Raw genomic sequence first — 15,738 nt, 5'->3', positions numbered from 1 at the left:
TCGATAGGTATTCATTCAACATGATTACCCATAAGCACCATGTCTCTCTAACAACAGACTCTGTGTGACTCATTCAAAATTCAATGTAATTTTCTCTCTACCGGTACACGTGACCCAACCCTTTTTTTTTCAGACATGATAATTCAAGACACTCGCAGCGTAGCAAGTGATCGGCCAGGATCCGACACAGCGACAAAGCCTAAGCGCAGCTGAAAAACCAACCCTACAGGCGGTAGCCTGTGTATCCCTCATTAATCGTGGTCGCCGAGGGAGGGCAGCCTGCCATTGCGGCAGGCTCGGTGCAAGGAGTCCCTTTCCTCCCCCCCAATCAAGTCCTGTTGCATCTATGACGGAATATAAAGTTTCTCCCGGTGTCGTTCGCCATGGCATGGAGGATAGCCCGTTCGGGCTGTGGGTCTTGGCCGGGATCGTGGTCGTCGAGTGGGGGGGTTTTGGGCTGGGGGTCTATATCGCGCCGCTGCGCCATTTGTTTGTTTGGTTGGGTGTATCTTCCACGTCTAGCACATACCCTCCAGCATACGCCCTCTCTCTACCTTCATTTACGATCTTCTCTCAGACCGTCTCAAGCAGCGATTCCCATAGGCCTATACTCTACCTCCTCAAGACGAGAACGGATCTTGGTCCATTTTGCAACACAACTACTTTGACTTCATGCCCCGGAATTACTGCACACCGAAACGCCGAATGTGATGCCCCGGACAGGAAATGAAATGCAAAATCACCCCCATGAGCCGCCTTCCAGAATGCTTCATCCCCACTCTTGAACCGCAAAGCCCAGCGGATCCATCTTCGGCTCTCTCATTGCCATCAGCGCCCCAAGGTGACGACCTCGATCTCTCCATCTACGCAGGTAGTCTCATTGGTTGCGCTACCCATGTGCACCAAGCCACCTGTGTCAAAACCATCAGCACTCGTCCCATCATCTCCTTTCGTCACTCGATTCGAAGTGGGTCATACCTTCATCGCATAAGAAGAATCCTCTTCCTCCCTCACACTTCAGATGTCCAACGGGGCTGCAATCCCCACCGTCCGCCTTCTCAATCCTCCCGTCATGACACGACGTCCCATTCGCTACAGCACCCATGAAAACGTACCGGCTCCCACCCCCTACCGCTGGGGCGCAGAGAGAAAACGAGGTATTGCTATCGCAATACAACTCACTCAGCGTACACGGCAACGGCGGTAGCGTCGTATTCAAATCCCCCAGCCTCGGCCTCATCGTCGCGTTGCGCGAAATCGAGGGTTGAGCATATGGCCCCGCGAATATACGCGGAGTTGGCGGCAGGTTGGTGGTAGGGTACGAGAGCGTGTACGAGAGGGATATGTTCGCTGAGGCGTTGTAGCGTGCGTTGTATAACCGCGGTTTGTCGCTACCGGAGGGATACGGAGGGCCGGTGGGGTGGTAGTGTATTATGGTTGAGGACAGAGGGACTGGGATGATTGTGACTGTTGAGTAGTGCGTTTGCGGGGCGGCGTGGGCGAGGGGTGCAAGGAAGGAGAGGAGGGGGAGGGTTGTGGAGAATCTCATGGTGATGGTTCTTGGGTCCGAGAGAGTGATTTGTTGAGTGGGAGCCTGCTCCTTGTCACATCAGGAAAGGGGAACGAAGGGTGGGAGATGGAGGCTGAAAAGAGTGGGGAGGATTCTTGTATGTAAACAACGTGGGAGATTGGCGCGTTGGCTGGAATGTGATCCATGCCAAGTCCAGAAAGGTACAATGAAGGAGACTAATGCAAACATTGGCGTTAGAAGGCGTTAGAAATGATTACTGTTGACCAATGCATCGCATCATAGTGTCCAAGCATCCAACACAGCGCCGCCAGCTTGCTCCCAGAATCCTTCCAACCCAGACAGCGTCACAGATAAAGCATACGTATACAGAGAAGCGCGACACAATGTATTCTCTGGTTGATTTTCTCCTTCACTCTGCTGCGACGCTTCGGACCGACACTTCGGACTCCAGAGCTTCGTGACTGCAACATCCTGTCGGTAGACGAGCGTCACTAAGCAGGAAGAATATCTCGGCCATTCGGAGAGCTGCGGTTTCTAGAGGATATATAGATGTGAAAGCGTTATGCACAGATGTATCTATGGTATGGAGAGAAAAAAACATACCTAATACTTTCATAGAATTATCAACCTCGACAACATGGCGCTAACTCTTCTTCTTTGACGACCAGCGGTTTCGAAAAACCGTCAATACTGTCAAATAAGAAAGAGAAGTTCTGGAAGGCGAATTGCCTCATCCAGTAGTATTCCGGTTCTGACGACTTATCATTCGAAAGGAAGTGTTCTCGGGAAAGGAAAAGGAAGAGGCATGAAAAGCCTGTTCTCCCCAGAATTCTTCCAACGTCCTCTCTCCTCTCCTTTACACTCGAGCGGTAGACCGGCGTTCTCATCCAGCACGACACTACCCGTTCATCACCAACAATGACACAATAAGAAAGATCTAAAACGCTCACAACACCAACCACAAGACGAACCAAAAACGCCAAAAAGTTCATTAGCGCAGAACCCAGGCCCTCTCAAAGAGGCACCAGTGCCCTCCCACAAGGGCTCGGACAATCCCCCTCTCCGCCAAAGAAAGACGGCCCATCCGGCAACGAACCGATCGTAGCTAAGAAACGTCGAGAGGCCGCGGAGGCGTGGGGGAAAGCCCACGGTACGTTGACAGGAAACAGGGGGGGAAAGGTTACGGATGGAGTCGATGCTTGGGAGAAGGACACGATCACGCATATTACTCAGTCGTGTCTTTCGATAGCCAGTATGACAACCTCCTAATTGAACCTTTTCTCAATTGCCCTACTTCATCCAAGTTCCTCACCGCCGGGTCCTCATCCACGACATCGAGATAATGGCCCCCCGCCAATACCCTTTATAAAGTTGCGCCCAGAACCACATCCCTTTCGCCCCCAAAAAATCAACAACACATGGTATGATCGATAGCGCCTGGCGACATTGCTAGGTTCATTGGCGCCGTCCTCAGCCCCGTCACACACATTCAAGGTATTGGAAATGGGATACACTCGCAAGAAATACCCGGCACGAGAGGAGCTATGGATGGACAAAGTCTTCATTTCGTGTATACGGTCGAGGGATGTTCGTTTTACGACTGGGTAGAACTAGCTGCAGATCAATCGGAGGATAAAACAGGCCGAGTCGATTCAGCACCAATGTCCTTCTTGTTCCGCTTTCTTCTTTTTTCAGAATCCTGGCTGTCTCCTCGGTAGCTCTCGCGTGCAACCTTTGATATGCATTTCTGATCCTGTTGTCGATAGGATGCTATCAGGAATCAAATGTTTTCAGTGGCCAGCAACAAGGACCATGCTCAGTATCTCAACAGGCGTTTTCTCCATTCAGAGTACCTTGCCAAGACCCACCTGTGTTCTCCATGTACGCTGATGTCGTGTCGATTTCACAACAAGTCCACTACACGCATAAAGTTCTCCTGGTCTGGATTCCGGAGGAAGAAGGCCAAAATCCAAGAGCCCAGGATAACGGGCTTCTGCCACTCGTGTCTGTCGAAATTAACATCGATATCGCTTCTCTCCACACAACAATCCTACGATTTCCAGATGCCCATTCCTAGCGGCATGAGGTAAAGGAGTGCGGCCGTTTGTGTCTCTGTGGTCTGCATTGCTACTTCGCTGGAGTAGTAGCTTCACTACCTCATAGTGGCCGATGGCAGCGGCCCAAATTAAAGGGGTTCGATTTTTTTGTCTATCGCATTTGCACCCGCGCTGAGTTGGAGTAATAGCTTCACTACCTCATAGTCGCCGTGGACAGAGACCCTGAACAGAGCGGCTGTCGGCTGACCCTTTTTCGCATTCAAATCAACCCGTCTCTCAAGAAGGATTTCCACAGATTCTTTGTGCCCATCTCGAGCGGCCTCCGACGAGGGCGTGTTTCCCCGCACCCCCTTCGAGTCTACGTTGACACCGCCCCAATCTACCGACATCTTTCCTACAGCTTCGTGCCCTCCTCTCGCAGCAGCCGAATGCAACGAGGCATCACCGCCGAGGCCCGTCCGGTTCACGTCGACGTTGTTGCGATTCATCGGCAACTCTACCATAGCTTCGTGCCCTCCTTGCAGCGGCCCAAAACGATGGCGTAGCCCGCAGTCCGTCGAGTTCGCGTCGACGTCGTCTCGGTTGACTGGAAAAACTTGCCCTTCTTCGGCGGCGATGGACAAAGACGTCCGAGACCATCTGTCCGTCTGGTCCGCCCGGTAATTTTGAGCCGAAACGGCATTCGCAACACTGATGAGGTTGTGTTTCGACGCGATGTGTCAAAGAGTCGTCTCAAAGAAGTGATCATTATCTACCCAAGCTTTGAGTCGTTCGTGTCTCGCAACCCGAGAGTGCAGCATGTCATTTGTGTATTCAGAGTCCAAAGCCGCTAGATCGTCCTGAGACATATCCGCATTCTCGACCTCTTTGGCGTGCAGAAGCCATGATTCCAGCGAATACCTCAGCAAGGCAAACACCTCATCAAATATGGGTTCAATCATATTCGAAAGAGAGACAGCGAAGCCTTGAACCTCTTCCATAGCGAGGTATTTGATACACGACCTCGAAAGCCAAAAATGGCCACGGCCGACCACCATGCCCGCAGACGAGTAGTCAAGAGTTCAAATCCCTTTTTCGAGAAAGAGATCCTTAACAGGATGATGAATAAACTGTACAGTTGATGTGCCACTGCTTCTTGAACCTCGGCGAAGCCTTTAGAGAGATCGCAAACTCTTCGTTCCGTGTCATCGTCTGTTTCCACATAGAGCTCCGAACTCTGGCACTGGCGGATAGATGCGTGAGAGGTGTCCGCACTCACAGCCAGAGCGAAGCGTAGCTCCGTTATCCCGCCAAGGCATCTCATTGCCACCGTTTATACCATAACACGTCCTGCTTCCTATCAACCCCCGAAATCCAAACGATCCCAGCCTCAAACCAAAATGTCCCACCCAAATCACCCCACCCAATACTCAAGCACAGACAAAAGCACCTAGACCCCAGCCGAATTACAAGCAGCCGAAAACGCCAAACACGCGAGTGCAGGCTTCCATTCCTGCCCCACAGCAGCATCGCCCAATCCCCGCACGAACAGACACACCCGAGCCAAAATCCCAACATCCCGACTACCGGCGCCACTGCCCCAGAAACGCCGACCGACACCGGAACCTCGCTAGCGGTACGATCCTCGAGACCTTGGCCGTCGCCCCGCCACTGCCGTCGGTCCACGACAAACCATCTCCGCCGAGACAACGAACGCGGCTCCGGATCCCGAAGCCCATCGGTACCGACCGATCAAACCCGCACCGTACAAGCCAGCAGCGCCGGCAATGGAAAGCGACGACGGTGAACCGGAGTGCGGAAAAGACGAGTCGAGCGAGCCAAGTAGCAAGGGCCGCTCGGCCAAGGCGGCCAAAACGCAAGCCGGGGGAACTCGTGCGTCGAATGCGGCCAGTCGAACATCCGAAGCGGCGGAGATGGTCCGGTGTGTTTCCTCCTGTGTGAGGATGGGACGAGAGCGCGTGTACGATGGAGCGTTCTCGTAACGAAGGCTTTCGTACCGCCCGTGACTTGCAAGGGGTAGTGGAAGTCCGGGACGTCGGGCCGGCTCCGTCGGCGCGAGAAAAGAAAGAGTGACGATCGAATCGACGGAGAGAGAGCCGGGTCGGTGGTCTATCTCAGCGTAGAAAAGGATCAAAGACGACGAAGTTGGCGGGGTAAACTCGTACCTGAGATGCTACACCTGGATACAGTCTGCCGTTCCAGCGGTCGCGGGCGCGATAGAAATCAATCTTACTTTACCTCGATGTTGGCACGACCAAAGAGCTTAGTGTACAGAACCTCTGAGCCAGTAAGAAAAAAAAAATCTTTTCTCCTCGAGCAGGAAAAACGGACCTACCTGGTTCCTACGCCTCTGCTCGAAAGACCTGGCCTGAAAGAGTTACCACGACATTCACCTTTTGTTCCACAAGGTTGGGTCCCTGTACCAACGGCCGAAAGCGACATGCACTTCTGCTGCTGCGTGCGTATCGAGGAGATATCTCAGTGTTCAGCGGGCAGGGTCCGGATTAGACGACCGCTGTTGATAGGGACGAGACATGATGATAAATGACAGGCTTGGCAGAGGATCTGGGAGATCTTGCAGTATCTCCTACCTGCTCTAAATATAGCTCTATTCCAATTGCTTCCTACCTGTCATCACATGCTGAGTCATCTCGCTCATTGCTTCATTTCCCAAAGACCTTCTCGTAGCCAGTCAGCGTGAATCGGTATCGCACATCATTGACCTTGACTCTCTCCACAGCCTCCTTGCATCCCTTCTCACTTATATCCAGCGTCTCGATCATAGGCTTAATGTTCTTCTCGCTGGCCAGCTTCAACATGGCCAACATCTCCGGCCTGTTACCAATATGGCTTCCGCCCATCTTGGCGCCATTTGGCGCGAAATCCTGCGCCATCATCTGTGGCAATGGCTTGTCTGGTAAACCGACGTTGTGGAATTCGCCGTTGACGTTTAGAGTAGACATGTACTCTTGAATGTTGAACTCGTGAGTCATGTCGGCGCTGTTGAGGATGAAGTCGAAGGTGAAGGCCAGGGGTTTGGCCCAGTCCTTGTCCTTTGTACAGATGAATTCCTTGGCACCGAGCTTCAAGGCGTCATCCTTCTTGTTGGCGCTGTGCGAGAGGGCGTAGACCTCGGCGCCGAGAGCAGATGCCCACAGTAGTCCGAAGTGACCAAGTCCACCACTAGAAACCATGTCAATTGCCGGGACAAGGCTGGCATGACTGAACATGAGTACTCACATTCCAAGGATGGCAACCTTCTTTCCTGGTCCGACCTTGGCGCGTACCAGCGGGCTCCATACAGTTAGACCCGCACACATCATGGGTCCGGCATCCTTTGACTCAATGTTGTCAGGGATTGGGAAGGTAAAGTATTCGTGTGCTCTGATGTGGCTGGAGTATCCGCCTTGTGCAATAGTCCCATCCTCGTAAGGTGCACCGTAGGTATCTGATTGCACGTTAGCACGCAGGTGCGGGGCCCGTCAACACCTGTGGGGGCTGCATACCAACCATGTGAGGACAGTAGTTCTCGTTGTCGGCCTTGCAAAGTTTGCACTCCAAACAGGCACGGATCTGAGCGCCAACACCAACACGGTCTCCAACCTTGACGGTGGTCACTTTGTCGCCGACTTTGATCGCTTTACCGATGACTTCATGACCAACGCAAATTGGGAGCGGGCATTCGCCCCAACCGCCAGTGATGGTATGGACATCGGAGCCGCAGACACCGCAGCACTCAATTTTGATGTCGATGTCGCGGTCTTCGAACTTCTTCGGTTTGAACTGGAAGTACAGTCAGGCCGGCGTTAGAGTGAGGCAGGCGATTGAATGGCCGCTCACCTCTTGCTTCTCGAATTCAGTCCATTTGCTTTGATCCTTGATCATGTAACCCTCAAACATTTCTGGGTAAGGCATGTTGAAGGAGGAGGACGAGAATTGAGATTTGAATTGATTGAGAGTATCGATTGTATAGAACGAGGGATAGTGTAATTTGCAGGAGGTGAATGGATGTTTGAAAGAGGAGGAATTGTTGTGAATGAATTAAATCATGGGAAGTAGGGTAGGCGGAAGTATGAATGCCAAAGTTACCTCATCACCGGCGGATGCAAATGTTCGCGTCGCAATGAAGTCATGTCCCAGAGCCCCCGCTAAAGCCCCGCTCGTTCCTGACCCGGGCCATATATTTTTCCGGGATCCTCAATTTAGTATGGCTAAAAGGAGTTAAGCGCATTTGAAAGGATTGTGGGGAAAGCCTGATCTTTTGCTGCAGCACTCTTTTGGCTCGTGCAGCCTGCAGCTGTCAGGCTCGCACTTGGTCTTTTCCAACCCTTTTCAATTTTCAAAAATGCCCCACTGGCGCGCCATTAAGAAGCTGCCGTCAGATTAAACCACCAGCGATGATCATCGGCTTTGCTACTTTGGTCTTCTTGCGTCTTTCGATCATCTCAAAACTGAACCACTGTGCTCAGTAATGCGTGGTGGGCAAGATGGTCCGCACTGAATCCGGTGAATTAGCATACCCCGCTTGTAAGGTTCGCACACACGGGATCGCGATGCTACTCCACGACAGAAAGAAGACTCAGTGCCGAAATTGCTTTTGGTTGGAGAGGAAGTTGTACATAGTAGATAATATCGCAATGAATCCTTCTTCTTTTCGCACTGGACAACGCTGCCTTGTATGAGGCCCAGTTCGATCGCACCGTCCGACAAAACATCCGTCTAGCCTCCGCCAAGATGATGAAAGCACTTCGATTTCATGGTCAAAAAGACATTCGACTCGATGATGTTCCCATTCCACAATGCGGAAGAGGCCAGGTGAAGGTGTGTCGGCACGGCTTCGGGACTGTGCTTGAGCAAGCCGACTGAGCAAAATCTCTAGGTCAAACCAGCCTATGTCGGCATCTGTGGGACAGGTATGATGGATCCAGGCCCACGACCATGGGGGAAACAGCGCTGACGAAGCTGGTCCAGATCTGCACGAGTACCTTGGAGGCGCCAACATCATGCCCACCGTCCCTCATCCCATTACCAATGAGAAGGTACCCCTGACACTCGGTCATGAGTTTAGCGGAGTAGTGGAGGAGGTTGGCGAAGGCGTGTATGATATCAAGGTCGGAGCAAAAGTCACCATCCAGCCCATCATATATGATGGAACGTGTGGTGCGTGCCGGGACGGGTACATCAACTGTTGTGACAATAACGGGTTCGTCGGTCTTAGTGGTGAGTCTGTTGATCCTCTTGTCTCGAACTTCGAGCTACTCACATAGCTTAGGTTGGGGCGGTGGGCTTTCCGAGCACGTGGTCGTCCCTCGAAAAGCCGTATATGAAATTCCTGAGAACGTTTCTATGGAGGTCGCAGGTGAGTAATTCCTTGGCTTGCAAGTGGTTGACTGATGCTCGAGCTCAGCACTCGTGGAGCCATTGGCTGTAGCATGGCATGCCGTCAACATAAGCCCGTTCAAGAAGGGAGATTCGGTCTTGATCTTGGGTGGTGGTCCCATCGGACTCGCAGTGATTCAAACGTTGAAGGCCAGAGGAGCCGAGAAGATCATTGTGTCCGAAATGGCGCCGCGACGAATGGAGTTCGCGAAAAAGTTCGGGGCTCACTATGTGCTGGATCCTTCAAAAGACGACGTGGTTGCTCGCGTGAAGGAGATCTGTGACGGGCGAGGTGTCAACGTGGCTTTCGATGCAGCAGGCGTGCAAGCTGGGCTTGACCAGGCCATCCAGGCCATTCGTGCTAGAGGCACCCTCGTCAACATTGCAATCTGGGAGAAGACCGCAACCATCACGCCCAATTGGTTGTGTTTTCGAGAGAGGAAATACATGGGTGTTGCGACGTATCAGGAGGGAGACTTTCAAGACGTCTTGGATGCAATCTCCTCCGGTGAGTCAAGAAACCAAGACACCGATCAAATGCAGTGTCTAACCTAGACCCTCTTAGGGAAGCTTCAACCAGCATCTATGATCACCCGGAAGATTCAGATGGACGAGGTTGAGGAAAAAGGGTTCAAGGCGCTTGTCAATGACAAAGACAATCATGTCAAAATCCTCGTCGAGGTTAGCCCTTGATGCCGAACGGCTGGGTCTCAGGAATGCGGCCAGAAGGAAGTCCGTTGCGGTGCTTTTACCATGCGAGATATACTCGTGTTGCTGAGTTGCCGATAAACTGTCCTATGCCACATCTAGCAAGATGTCCTCACAAATCGTGCTACCCATTACTTGAATTTTGTCCTTTTGTCTGGTGAACAGGCCGTAGACTTGCTTTGGCAGTAGCCTTAGACTGCCTTCAGTGCTCTGAGTTTCAGATTTTGGGATAGCTCTGCCTGTGCCTCAAATGGCGCTGGTCTTGCCGAGTGCCGAATACCGTGTCTTATCAGTCATGATTCCTCTTGAGACCTTGAGATTTCTGGCATGGTGGGTCGTAAACATACGCCGTAATGAACCTTTTACCGTGAGTGGATGCGCTGTGTGAATGCAGAACAGCTGACAGCGATGGATTGATGGAACCATATCATCACATACTAGGATGCATCGAAGCCATTCTTGTATATGGTGTGTCCATCAACGCTTCTTGCGTTTTGGAATGCCGGCGCTTTCCATGTAACTCCTGAGCACAGTCTCTAGGCCCTCGTTCCGGCGAGATAGAAGCATCACGTCGTCCGTGGATATAGTAGACCGCCCAGCATGTCTTGTACATAGAATCAGCCTGTATCATTCTTTAAAAAGGTTGGAGAATCGCGTACTTGGCAAAGCTTTTCAAATCCATGCCGATATTTTCTGTCGTTGGGAAAGTACGTCAGCATGTGCACGAATTCTTGCTGTCAAAGGTAACTGTAACTTACCAATCTGTGCCCAGACCATCTCCGTCAAGGCCCCAATGAATTGTGGTGTAGCATTGACACCAAGCTTGAGCGTTTCTTCGTCAACTATCTTGCCGATTGAGAACCAAAGAGCAGACTTGAGGCGCTGTATACAGACGTTAGCAAGTCTCAAATAACAAAGCTGTAGGGGAGAACATACCTGTTCCAACGCCTGCTCCTCGTTGTCTGCCATGGATTGGGATTCTTGTACTCAAAGCCGAGGTTTGGAAGGGGAAACAAGGGACTTCACTTTTGTAAACATCCGCCAAGCCTTCTCACAGGCGAAGCGAGCAAGCACCAGATTGATGGGCAAGAGCGTCATGCTCAGGAATTTGAACCTCAACTATGCTTTGGTAGTGCACTTGCATCGCTAGATACACTACGACTCCAAGACTACAGGGACTACGAGCAGCACATAGTACACTACCGCTATACTCATTTGTACGTGTACAAGCTTTTGAAGCTTGGCTGCCACATGCTGATGACGTTCGTTGCCTCCAGTAACTACCATGGTAGCCTCCGTTGGGTCTCTCAACATTGCAGCATAGGTCCATAACCTCCAACATTACGCCATCCAGACATTTTCTGGACTTCTCACGTCCAATAGCCTTCGACTCCTCACCATCATCGGAGGCTATCTTCTTCTAAGACCCCGTCTCTTTCGCCTTATCAGCAGACACCAGGCGTCCCAGCTTCAACGAGATCCCCAAAGTGCACCCGTACCCAACATCTCGAATACCGCCGGCAGTCAAGGACCCGCAAATGAGGATAAGGGCGAAGAAACTGGTTGGGGATGTCGTGCGCGCCGAAGACAGCGAAACGCCATTACGAAAAGCGTCGAAGCCCAAGAGTGGAATAGACATCATGAGGGTGCATGCAGGCCGAGGACCTCAACAGATCCGTGAAACGAGGATACGCGGCGATCGTTGACGTTGGGTAGGTTCAGAGTTGGAGCAGTCATCGCCTGGGCGGCCACTCTGACTCAGTGAATTCAGCACAAGACCCTGATGCACAAGATGGAATCAACGCATTGCCAGTCATTTTGACCTTTGCTGTCATAGTGAAACAATCCGCCTCTTCATCAATGCATTGCCATATATTTTTGGTGGTGTACTGTCACAGGAGCGTCGAATGCATGAAAAGATGTTTCCTAGCGCCAGGCACCGCCCCAATCAACACAATTTTATCCGCAACTTTATGCACAGCATCCCCACCACAACCACTATAAAGACTCCCTAAGGAGGATTCTAGCCATTCATTGCAAAGGGATCGCCGGGCAGTAACTCCTTCAACAGTGAACGTCCCCACCTGCTGCCACCGCCTTTTCTCAAGCTTCGTTCTCTGCGTATTATTGTGCGGCTGTGGAGACTGGAGAAGTGGGGAGGCAGAAGGGTTACAGTCATTGATTCATTCAAGCCGGAAGGCAATGTTTTGCAGTTCAATGCGTTGGTCTACTCGTATTACCTAAATCAGGTCTCACATACCTAGCCTTGCCAATTACGACTCTCTCTTCCCACTCTTGTTTTCGTGAAATACTCACACTGTCTTCCGAGCAGCCCAATGTTAGCAATCAGCGAGAAGTGAGCCTCGGCACCATTTGCGAACAACAGTCTCTTCCTCTCTGCCAATTCTAGCTGGCAGTACATTTCTTCGGGCAGAACACAGTTTCGTATTTGCTTACGGACAGCAGCATGGCCTCTGCCCATAGCCATTACCATCGATCAACGTCGTACGAGACGTGGGACAACGAGTATGGACAACTTCAACTCCCTAGGTGTTATGCTCCTCTCGCTAATACCAACTTTTAGTCGCGGTGAGGACCCTTCGCCGCTGAAGCCCCAGGCATACCCTCAGGCACGCAGTCGCAGCGCTCGACCTCCACCTCCGAGAACACCCTCCAGAGTTCGTCCTCATCGTGCGAGATCACCTTCCAGGCTCCGCAAGCCATACACATCCAACTGTGCCAGACAAAGATGGCCACCGTCCCCAAGGGTAGAGGATGAATCTGCATCGTTGAAAAAGGAGTTATCAAAAGAAGGCAAGCCAATACCAGTCGGCGTTGAGGATGACGGAGTCCAAATGCGGGGAACCCCGGACCAACAACCAATAGTCAAGGATGCCGATGATGATACAGAGAGCTTGGCTTCCACCTCTTCCTCAGAGGGTTCTGGCCCTGCAACACCACTAAGCCCGGTCAATGACAGTCAGGATAGTCACTGCATCCGGAAATCAGAGGATGTTGATCAGATCCCACTGACCTATGGCGGGCCAAGGAACCCTTCAACGACATCCCAAAGACATGCACCCGTGCCTCAGCGGAACGAGAGAGGAAGGAGGGATGTTCCCAAACTGGACACAGACTTCGCACGGGACAAGTCAAGAGGCGATGCTCCACCCCCTTTGGAGCGTGCGAGGTCACCTTATGCATCTGGACCGCGACCGTCAAGGCCACAGGAAGACCGCTTTTCCGCTGAACACATGCTCTCTCCCGAAATCATGAGTCCTAGAGTAAAGTACGCGGAGAACCAAAGATCTCATTCATATTACGATCCAAGGATTGCAAAGGATGACAGTTCTAGAGACTTAGACCAAATCAAACATGACCCTAAGAAATCCGGCCGCCCTGCATTGGCTTCATCAGGCAGGCATGCATCAGCCTATGATACTGGAAGCGCGACATATGAAAGCACCAGGGAAAGGTACAAAGATAGAGAGAGAGACCACAGGAACGATAGCTATCATCATCCTACACGCCCGCCATTGGCTCCGTTGGGCAGACATGCATCAGCGGCACCAGCATATCCAGGAGCGCCTTTCTCTTCCAGGACGGTACCGCTGCAGCCTGGGTATCGTCATGGATCCTCTGACGAATCCGACGCCAGCCGCGGCTCTGGCAGACACCATGAAGGACCTAACACGCTTTCGGCACAGGACTCGCCCAAGTCTTCGACTCCACACTTCAACGATTGCCCTCAACAGCGACATAGCTCTAGGCAGCCTACACCAACCCCGCCTGAATCAGCCGCAGAACACAAAGGACCTGCCACTAATCGCGCATCGCTTCTGAGTGGGGACTTCCTTCTGGGCATAAACGCCCGGCTCGAGCACGACATAGCTGGTGCACGAAAAGCTTCGCCTCGGCCTTCTCCACACCCTTCCCCAATGGCTTCACCCAGAGGTTCCCCCACAACGTCGCCTTACTCCTCTCCTCCTAGAACGCCACCAAATGAGGTCCACCATCGCCGAACGCACACCATTACTGGCCTGAAAAACGAGATACAAAGATCAAGGCCGCCCTCGCCCTTGTCGAACAATTCAACGCCAAGGACTCCTAGGACTCCAGGTACAGGAGTCCATCCGGTTGAAGCAGATATGACTGAAAGGCCCCGACGCACTACCCCAAGATCACGGATGACGACGCCTTTACCTTCTCCGACCAATATGGTGGAGCCAGAACCTATCCTTGGGCCCGGGATAAGCATTCGATCACCATCCCCAGCGGTGCGTGCTGATTACCGCTCCAATGGAATCCATGAAGCGCGGTATGCAGCGAGTAGGCACGCATCTATTGCACCCACAGCACCGGCTCCAGCTCCAGCTCCAGCTCCAGCTCCAGCCCCAGCCCCAGCCCCGGCCTTGGCTCCGTCTTCGACGTTGAGACCCGGATTTTCAGGACGTCAGCGATCGGCCTCGTACACCGACGTTCGCCCGCAGTTAACAGTAAGCACGCCATCATACTTGCAGCCAGCTGAGTCAACACGCTCTCCCGGAACACGATCGAGACCTTCGTCTCCAAGCATTTCGTCGCCCAGCGATAGGTACAAGCCAGCGAAGTTCGAACAATCGTCTCTCGGCGCGAGATCGAACACGCATGTCCCAAGCTCCCAACCTGATCAGATTCCCCAACGTCCGCAACGATCGAGAGCGAACTCTTATGTACCAGAGGTTTATGCTGCAGCGGCAAGCTCGAGGCCATCAGTTCTAGCTTCAGCTTCTAGTGCGTCCAATAGCGGATCAAGGTCGTCAGCACCATTTCCTTCAACCGTTGTAGCACAGCCACAACAGCCAGTCATACTACCTCTGTGCCCAAGGCCGCAACCTGTTGCTGGCTACAAGGACTGGTACACTCTCCACGGATGCCATCGCTTTGCGATCTGCCCGGACTGTCTTCATAATGTCTTTGGTGCTCGGTACAGTCATCATCTGATGCCGCGAGCTCCAGAACCACATGGCGAAAAGACAATCTGTGACCTCAACGACCCCTGGATCCGCCTAGCGACTCAAATGACCATGAACGAAAACCGTCCAAATCTAGAGCTCCTTACGGCCCTGGCTAAAACGACCGCAAAGCAGCGGCCGTGCATGGAAGACAGACCAATTGCTCGCCACCATTGGTACCGGCTCGAAGACGATCAAACCAGTAAACATATTCCGGACTTCAACGTCTGCCAGCACTGCGTCTACAGCCTTGAGAGTATCTTCCCCGTCCTCGAAGAAGTCTTCTACGTATCTAGGGGCCACCACGGTGAAGCCAAAGAACGAGTCTGCTCTCTGCGATCTGACGGCCACAACTTTGTTCAATACATCGATGTACTCGACCAAGTAGCCGCTGAAGCACGAAGATCCCACAAAGAGCCCAACACCGCTCCACTCGCACGACTGGTCAAAAAGCTCACACACGAGCCCGAATCTCCCAAAACGCGAACGCCACCTAAATCCTCGAGTAACCAAATCGTTCCCAAATGTCCCCGCGACCAAATGCTCCGCAATCTCCCCTGGCACATCCACCCGCACATCCCGGAATTCACAATCTGCCCCTCTTGCTACACTGACGTTGTCCTCCCCGCCGTGACCGACGGCTCCTCCATTGCCCGCGCCATCGACCAGTCGCCACACAAAGTCGATCAAGGAGCCAGCTGCCACCTCTATTCATCCCGCATGCGAACTGTTTTCAATGAAGCGTGCGAGGATGACGATTTCGAGCATTTGCGACATACGGCGCATAAGCGGCATTTGTTGCAGCAAGATTTGCTGGATGTGTTTGAGGAGGGGAGGAGGCATCCGGATGATGAGGAGGTAAAGGAGAGGGGGAAGGCGTTGTACGAGGACTGGACGCGGAAGGAATGATTGATGAAGATTGGGAAGAGACGATGATGATATGATGAACATCATGGAGACGACGACAATCTTACGAACTGTGATGATTATGACTAAAATAATGACAAAAAGTTTCTGCTTTCCCATCTCCCTGTCTCCGAAATTCGTTAGCCCATCATCTGCTTGAAAA

General features: G+C 52.3%; 7 protein-coding genes across 7 annotated transcripts; 3 read left to right on the top strand and 4 right to left on the bottom strand.

Annotated features, from left to right (window-relative positions):
• Nucleotides 1–828: 828 nt before the first annotated feature.
• HO173_005844 (uncharacterized protein) lies at nt 829–1,549 on the bottom strand (the record flags this gene model as incomplete). The annotated part of the gene is made up of 2 exons (XM_037307757.1): nt 829–911; nt 979–1,549. 2 exons carry the CDS (start codon nt 1,547–1,549, stop codon nt 829–831), a joined length of 654 nt encoding a protein of 217 aa, XP_037165566.1.
• A 2,167-nt stretch (nt 1,550–3,716) lies between these two features.
• HO173_005843 (uncharacterized protein) lies at nt 3,717–4,510 on the bottom strand (the record flags this gene model as incomplete). The annotated part of the gene is made up of 2 exons (XM_037307756.1): nt 3,717–4,278; nt 4,506–4,510. The coding sequence occupies 2 exons, from the start codon at nt 4,508–4,510 to the stop codon at nt 3,717–3,719; spliced, it is 567 nt and encodes a 188-aa protein (XP_037165565.1).
• A 1,741-nt stretch (nt 4,511–6,251) lies between these two features.
• HO173_005842 (uncharacterized protein) lies at nt 6,252–7,503 on the bottom strand (the record flags this gene model as incomplete). The annotated part of the gene is made up of 4 exons (XM_037307755.1): nt 6,252–6,771; nt 6,829–7,036; nt 7,095–7,371; nt 7,429–7,503. 4 exons carry the CDS (start codon nt 7,501–7,503, stop codon nt 6,252–6,254), a joined length of 1,080 nt encoding a protein of 359 aa, XP_037165564.1.
• An 819-nt stretch (nt 7,504–8,322) lies between these two features.
• Nucleotides 8,323–9,660, top strand: HO173_005841 (uncharacterized protein; the record flags this gene model as incomplete). The annotated part of the gene is made up of 6 exons (XM_037307754.1): nt 8,323–8,409; nt 8,468–8,501; nt 8,560–8,808; nt 8,861–8,947; nt 8,996–9,475; nt 9,533–9,660. 6 exons carry the CDS (start codon nt 8,323–8,325, stop codon nt 9,658–9,660), a joined length of 1,065 nt encoding a protein of 354 aa, XP_037165563.1.
• Nucleotides 9,661–10,152: 492 nt separating this feature from the next.
• On the bottom strand, nt 10,153–10,644 carry HO173_005840 (uncharacterized protein; the record flags this gene model as incomplete). Its single annotated transcript, XM_037307753.1, has 4 exons — nt 10,153–10,279; nt 10,335–10,368; nt 10,434–10,557; nt 10,612–10,644. 4 exons carry the CDS (start codon nt 10,642–10,644, stop codon nt 10,153–10,155), a joined length of 318 nt encoding a protein of 105 aa, XP_037165562.1.
• A 288-nt stretch (nt 10,645–10,932) lies between these two features.
• On the top strand, nt 10,933–11,381 carry HO173_005839 (uncharacterized protein; the record flags this gene model as incomplete). The annotated part of the gene is made up of 2 exons (XM_037307752.1): nt 10,933–10,937; nt 11,135–11,381. The coding sequence occupies 2 exons, from the start codon at nt 10,933–10,935 to the stop codon at nt 11,379–11,381; spliced, it is 252 nt and encodes an 83-aa protein (XP_037165561.1).
• A 761-nt stretch (nt 11,382–12,142) lies between these two features.
• Nucleotides 12,143–15,578, top strand: HO173_005838 (uncharacterized protein; the record flags this gene model as incomplete). Its single annotated transcript, XM_037307751.1, has 2 exons — nt 12,143–12,201; nt 12,260–15,578. 2 exons carry the CDS (start codon nt 12,143–12,145, stop codon nt 15,576–15,578), a joined length of 3,378 nt encoding a protein of 1,125 aa, XP_037165560.1.
• Nucleotides 15,579–15,738: the final 160 nt, after the last annotated feature.

This window comes from Letharia columbiana, assembly GCF_014066305.1.
Source record: "Letharia columbiana isolate WasteWater2 chromosome Unknown Sc0000016_s0, whole genome shotgun sequence".
NCBI classification, from domain to species: Eukaryota; Fungi; Ascomycota; class Lecanoromycetes; order Lecanorales; family Parmeliaceae; genus Letharia; species Letharia columbiana.
Note: the sequence above shows the minus strand (reverse complement) of the source record. Positions and strands in the feature narration are given on the sequence as shown.